Raw genomic sequence first — 6,280 nt, forward strand, 5'->3', positions numbered from 1 at the left:
AGGAGCTGAGCAAAACAAGGACACAAACACCATGTGTTGACATGTTTGCTGTGTGCTTTACTTTAGAGAATTCAGATCACACCAACCTGCATGGTGGGCTCCTGTGGGGCTCCAGGTGGGACTTGGGCATGGTCGTGAGACTGAGAGGCCTCCACTGGGAAACCCATCACAGGGGCTGTGATGGGGGCTGGTGGAGTATAGTTTTCAGGGACCTGCTTACACACAACAGCAGCCAGTCAATGAGAAGAGGGTTATAAGAACATGACTGAGCTGTGTTCAGCTGTTTATTAAGCTCCATTAAGTGTTTTTTGGCCACTTAGGGCCAGTGGAACTCTCAATTTGCTGAATGATATTTGACATTTGTAAACTCGTAGTTAGCTTGTTTCTTATTTTGTCTACCATTTAATGCAGCACAGGTAACATGATGTTCACTTGGAAGGAAGCTGGTTTAGAAAAAAATGATGTGACCTGGGCCCACAACAGCTGCACAGTATACTTTTCTAATTTAGCAGAATTTAAAATAAACATTTTAAGGATTGGACAAAAATTGCAAGACCTAAATAACTATGCTAGTAGTGAGAAATGCAGGAGTACCTTCTTCTTCCGAGGTCCACCTCGTACCGTTGGTGGGTCATTCCAGCCTTCTTGAGGTCCTAAATCAGGAAAAGAGTGAGAGTTGGAAAGGAACTTTGTGCATTTTATTTCCTGTGGTCACACATTCGAGCAGCCAAAGATTGTCTACACAGGACAATCTGTTTGAACTAAGGTTAGCCTGGCATTAGGCCACAGACGTGTGCAACAACAAAACAGCAAAAGTGGCAAAATGTTCAAGCAGCATCCCAGTAATCACGCAACACCATCAATATCCCAGTGCAGAATAATAAGCATCTAATAGATTGTTTATGAGCTCAAATATGTAACAGCAGATGTTGAACAATGTTTTACTTAAGCCTTAATTAGCACTACTAACGTGTATGTCATCTTTAAGGGGTTGACATGGCATGGTCCAAAATAAAATCTATGGTGTCTTGATTGAAGCCTGGAAACTGGTTTTATTTACTATATTTTAAGCTAACATATATACACATAAATCAGCTCTTAAATGACTACATTTCCCTCAAGCACACAGCAGAACAAACCAACACCAATAAGTAATCACTGTGTGACCAGAAACATAGAGAAACCCTGTGCAATGGCATGCGGTCTAGTACAAAAGCAAATCTTAATATCCAGATGCACTATTCTGCTTTGTATTATACTATACAGATGTTTCTATTTTTCTTGTCACACAGTGCAAGTTTCAGAGCACTTTTATTCTATGTCCTCCCCTAACTCTGTCACCTTGATCGTCAAACTGGAAATTCAGCCAGGGAAAATATCCTGCAAGTCAAATATGGAGTCACAGCTGAATAGGGGTAAATCACCATAAATAACAGATTCCTGCAAATATCTATAAGGCTGTGTAGATCTGTTTCTATCTTTAAATACTTAGGTAAATGTGTGAAAAGGCATATAGAATCAACAAATAACTAATAAGTCATCAACATGGTGTGTACCTGTGGGAGGAGGAGCGACACAGGGGCCAGCGAAGGGCTTTACAGCAGGAGCTCCAGGGCCTCCCTGTGGATACCCTGATCCAGGAGGAGCATAAGGACCAGATGCCATAGGGGGTGCATGCCCCTGGCTGTGGAGGCCCCCTAGGTACATGGGAACTGGGGCTCCAGATTGAGAGCTAGGTGACATGGGGCCTGAAGGTAAAGAGGTAGATGGCATGAAGCTCGTTGGTGGCACCCCGGGGCTAGGCATAGGTGGCAGGCCACCAGGGGTCGATGACAAAGGCGGCAGTTGAGGTCCTGATAAGTTAGCAGCTGGCATAGATGGACCTGGAGGAGGGAAGGCTGAATGTCCACCCATGGGCAAAGGCTGAGGCTGGAATGGCTGATGGGGAAGAAAACCTGGGAGAGGGCACAAACAAGGACCATTACATCAACTCAAATCAGCCTGAAATAACTAAGTATAGTGCAAATGGTCAAACCTGGAGCCGGAGCAGGATGTTGGGGATAGGAAGGCCTTATGGCTGGGCGGGTCGCACTGGGCGGCAGTACATGAGTAGATTGTGGCAGGCCAGGCCCAGTGCTGGCTGGAGGCGGTTGTGGGGTAAAAAGTGACGGCACTGGAGGTTGTGCAGACACCTGGGAAGGAACTGAAGGCTGGTACTGATTCTGAGTTGGGGAAAAAAAAATAGCAATTGACATAACAGCCACCAGGTTTTTAAAAAAAAAAATGTAAGCATTCATAAATGTATAGGAAAAAGGATCTCACAAAACTCATGCTCAATTTAATGCTTTTCATTGCTAATGAATTCTTACCATAATTTGTGCTTTTGGTGCAGGAGTCTGAGCAGCAGGAGTAGGTTTGACTGTGGACACACCAACTCTGTTGATGGAGCTTGGAGGCTGCTGTCCAATGACAGCCTCTCCCTGAGCATGGAACAGCCTTTCCCTCAACATCATGACTCCAGGCTGAGAAAACAAAATTATACAAACACACAAAGGTGTTTATTGAAACCAAATAGAGCAATCCTGTTCATTTTGGGTTGTGAAATTAGCTAACTGCTATGCCTCTTACTTGGTCTGAGTTCTCAGGCAGGTAGGAAATGGCAGTGGACAGACTGCCCTCTGCAGCCAGTATGCCAGCATAGCTGGTTAGCTTCTCAGCTAGGAGGGGACTCTGGACCGCCAACTCGCTGTTGCGGAGGCGTTCAATTGACTTATGCAGCATCATTACTTTCTCAACTAGATCCTACAAGACAAAAAGACACACACGCACAGCAACATGACACTGTAACTAGTAAATTCTTCAGTTCTCTCACATTTGGGCTACAATGAGGTAGATTCTACCTCTAGACCAAGCGGAGAGGAGCAGTCTCTGTGCAAGGCCCAGCACTCCACCAGCTTCTCAATGTTCCCAGAGCAGATGTAACACAAACAGGCCTGCAGGCAGCGCTTCTCTGTCCCCTCATGCTCCAACCGACCGCCCAGGGTATCTACCAAGGAAAAAAACAAAAAACAAAACAAATTACAGCAAAGAGGATAAGAAAAAATGTTAATCAGAAAGTAATGCGCTCGTGGACATGAGGCAAGCTGCAGCAGGATCAATGTGTTGCTATATTTGAGAGCCACTTACCACAAAGACGGGCAAAGTCTTCTGGGTGAGCATAGGTCAGCAGAGCGGCGAGAGCCTCCTTCCAGTTGTCCAACTCACAGCTTTGCACTATGTCTTTCCAGTTCTGGGTCACAACTGATGATATAAGCTACAGATGGGGTCAAATGAAATCAAGGTAAAATCAAGTTAAAATTCCCCCTGTGATTGTACCAACATAACCATAATGCCAAAGTCTTACCATTGAAATGCTGTTCTTTTGCTTGCTTAGATATTTTTGTTGAGTTTTCTTGAGTAGCTCCTCGCCTCCGCTGATAGACAACAGGATGGCTTCAGCATATCGGCCATCATTCAGACACAGATCCACGGCTCCCTCAAAGTTCCCAACCAGCAGGGCCTGGCTGATCAAACCATCAGTATCTTCAAGAGAGCGACAAGGTCATTAGCCATGAACTGAGCAACACAAACTACAGTTAGGGTTGCAATTACAATAAACAATGACAAGATGTAAGGTATATTAACAAATTATTACATAATAAAGCATATTTCAAGCTGAGAGATTTTACCACATGATACATGTATCTGGAAGTTGGAGTTTTCCTTTGGGGTCTGGTTGAAGAAGTCGGCCGGTGAAACAGAACCTGAGGTTCTTACATCAGCTACTGCAGCTGCTTCATCTGACCTCTGGAAATAAAACAAAGGATACTTTACAGTAAACAGGAGTTGCAAATAACAGTGACCAAAACCGTTTGAAAATGAACATTCTGCATATGGACTTGCTGACCTCAGTAGAGAGCCGCTGCATCTTTTCTGCCAGATCTTTGGCATCTACTCCATGTCCATTGGGTTGAAAATTCTTCCCCAGGGATTTTGAAATCTGAATAAATAATATTTTTACACCTAAGACACTGGATATGATTTAGAGCCCAGGACATGGATACAAATGTTAGATATCAGCTAACAGCTGCAGTTACAAGCCAGATATAGGATACCTTTTTCTCCAGTTCATCTTTGCTAAAACCCAAAAGTCGGAGGAATTTAATGCGAGCTTCATCCTCAAAGTTTACCTGTAAACAGGGGAAGTGAACAGACTTAAAATATGGTAACACCACACTGACTGACACACTTAAGCAGCGTGTCTCGGTATCATGAGGACGTACCAGAAGAAACTTCCATATATCCTGCTCAGCATCGGACTTGGTGTTCTGTATCTTGGCCTGACAGTAGCTGTGGAAGGAACCCAACTGCAGCACTGTCTGGAGCTCCCTGGAGCGCTGGAGGAACTCTGTTTCTGTGGTAACCTGACTCACTAACACTTGTCTGGGGACAGGCTGGGGGCTCTGCAATGGAGGCACCTTAGGGTTCTCAAAGGTTACCAACTTTCCACCAAACTGGGAAGTAATAAAAACATCAGATCACTCATGAAGGAAAATGCTGAGAACATTTAATGTCTTAACATGCTTATAAAATGTAATACAACGCTGAACTCACAGCAAAGGAAGCGCCCACCGGTTTGCGCACCCACTTGGGTGGCTTCTTCAGAGGGGGAACTATGGTGTCCTGTGCAGCAGGCTGAGGAATTTGCAGAGGAGGCAGCAACTGCCCTGTACCAAATGGATCCATTGTATCAAATGAGGAGGATATCTGTTAAATAAAATGTTAAACATTAGTAAGCAAAATTCTTTAGATGAGAGCTAAAACAACTAATCAATCAATACCACTTTAGATGATTATTTCTGAAATTCAAGGCAAAACTCAATCTTATATTTTGTACATGTCTGTGACAAAAATGAAATCAGTCAGTGTCGAGCCCTTCACACTGGCACCATCTTGTGGACAAACAATACAGCTCACTTACTGCCTTTAGGATTTAAATACATAACATAAGACAGAAGAGTCACCACCTTATCAGCTGTGTTTTGCTGCTGAGCCTTCAAGCTCCCTCCCATCACAGAATACACAGTGATTCTCCCATCAAATGATGCTGTTGAAAGCAGGGCTGGATTCCTAGGGCACCACTGGACATCAAAACACCACTGGTTTGTTGTTGGAAGTTCATAAATGACCTAAAATGAAGATAATGATGTGACAATCACATATAGTATATAATCACAATAACAGGACAAGGTAATTCAGAAGCAGCAATTAATGTCATATACCTCTCCAGTGTTTGGATTCCAGCAGAGGATCCGGTTGTCTTTGGCACTACTCAGCAGGAGCTCAGAATCAGCCTGGCTCCAGGATATGGACAGAATTCCCCTGTTGGAAAATGCCAGCAAAAGATGCATACAGTCTGCAAGATAGCTATAAAACCAAAAATTAGATTGATATAAAAACTGTATGAAAGCCTCACCTTGTGTGGTTCTCAAATACTTTAAGGGGTGATGTGGCAAAACGAAGGTCCCACATCTGAATGACAGGCAGGCGGTCATCTTCAGAGGCCAACACCAACTGTGTGGCCACATCTGGGTGCCAGAGCATTCCTGAACAATGCATCTGAAATCACATAACAGAGGAGACTTAAAAGGGGATTTCTAAACAGGTTCAACAGCAAAAATGAAAAAAAGTGAAAAGCTAATCACCCTTTTTGATACAGATACAGACTATAATTGGAACGGTCAGACTGCACTGATTACTCTTTAGTGGCCAATGTATAAGAACAGACAGTCTGATCAGTTTGGCAGATGATTACAATGAAGTTTGCAGTGATTTAACAGACGGCAACTGTGGACCTGGACTTGCTGTATTTTGTATTAAAGCCACCAACCCTGTTGCTGTGGTCACTGATCTTGATGATGGGCTCGTTCTTTCTCAGGTCCCACACAACTGCTTTCCCACTGGGGGTAGCAGAGGCTAGAATGTGCTGAACCTGTCTATTCCAGGACACTGCACTGATGTCTTCAGCAGGCTGAAAGAAGTGACAAAAAATTTTAATGTCAAAACAACCCTGACTCTGAGTCCGGGACAAAAAAAACCCCAGCATTCAAATTATACGTGATCGCTGCCATGCAAATGCTGTTGGTAATAATTTAAATGGCCCTCTACAAAAAAACTGTAGTGTAGAGACATAGAATTAAAATACTCAGTAAATGTTAAACTGTTTTTATCGAACTGATTA

The 6,280-nt window shown here is 43.6% G+C and overlaps 1 protein-coding gene across 4 annotated transcripts in view; it reads right to left on the reverse strand.

Moving 5' to 3' along the window:
- Positions 1 to 56: 56 nt before the first annotated feature.
- Positions 57 to 6,280, reverse strand: part of sec31b (SEC31 homolog B, COPII coat complex component) — a 10,556-nt gene continuing 4,332 nt past the window's right edge. For 3 of the 4 annotated variants that reach the window (XM_020605238.1, XM_020605239.1, XM_020605240.1), the window contains exons 5-22: positions 5,930 to 6,070; positions 5,516 to 5,658; positions 5,322 to 5,421; positions 5,067 to 5,228; positions 4,654 to 4,806; positions 4,323 to 4,553; positions 4,155 to 4,229; positions 3,947 to 4,039; positions 3,729 to 3,846; positions 3,404 to 3,582; positions 3,187 to 3,313; positions 2,901 to 3,046; positions 2,629 to 2,802; positions 2,370 to 2,522; positions 2,036 to 2,222; positions 1,557 to 1,955; positions 595 to 653; positions 57 to 215 (exon numbers count right to left, since the gene is read on the reverse strand). In XM_020605238.1, the coding sequence (XP_020460894.1) occupies positions 72 to 215; positions 595 to 653; positions 1,557 to 1,955; positions 2,036 to 2,222; positions 2,370 to 2,522; positions 2,629 to 2,802; positions 2,901 to 3,046; positions 3,187 to 3,313; positions 3,404 to 3,582; positions 3,729 to 3,846; positions 3,947 to 4,039; positions 4,155 to 4,229; positions 4,323 to 4,553; positions 4,654 to 4,806; positions 5,067 to 5,228; positions 5,322 to 5,421; positions 5,516 to 5,658; positions 5,930 to 6,070 (2,784 nt within the window). In that variant the 3' untranslated portion in view covers positions 57 to 71. The remainder of the gene's footprint in view (positions 216 to 594; positions 654 to 1,556; positions 1,956 to 2,035; positions 2,223 to 2,369; positions 2,523 to 2,628; positions 2,803 to 2,900; positions 3,047 to 3,186; positions 3,314 to 3,403; positions 3,583 to 3,728; positions 3,847 to 3,946; positions 4,040 to 4,154; positions 4,230 to 4,322; positions 4,554 to 4,653; positions 4,807 to 5,066; positions 5,229 to 5,321; positions 5,422 to 5,515; positions 5,659 to 5,929; positions 6,071 to 6,280) is intronic. The other variant, XM_020605241.1, reaches the window with a different exon arrangement.

The sequence above is a fragment of the Monopterus albus genome, unplaced genomic scaffold, assembly GCF_001952655.1.
Source record: "Monopterus albus unplaced genomic scaffold, M_albus_1.0 scaffold69.1, whole genome shotgun sequence".
Lineage (NCBI taxonomy): Eukaryota > Metazoa > Chordata > Actinopteri > Synbranchiformes > Synbranchidae > Monopterus > Monopterus albus.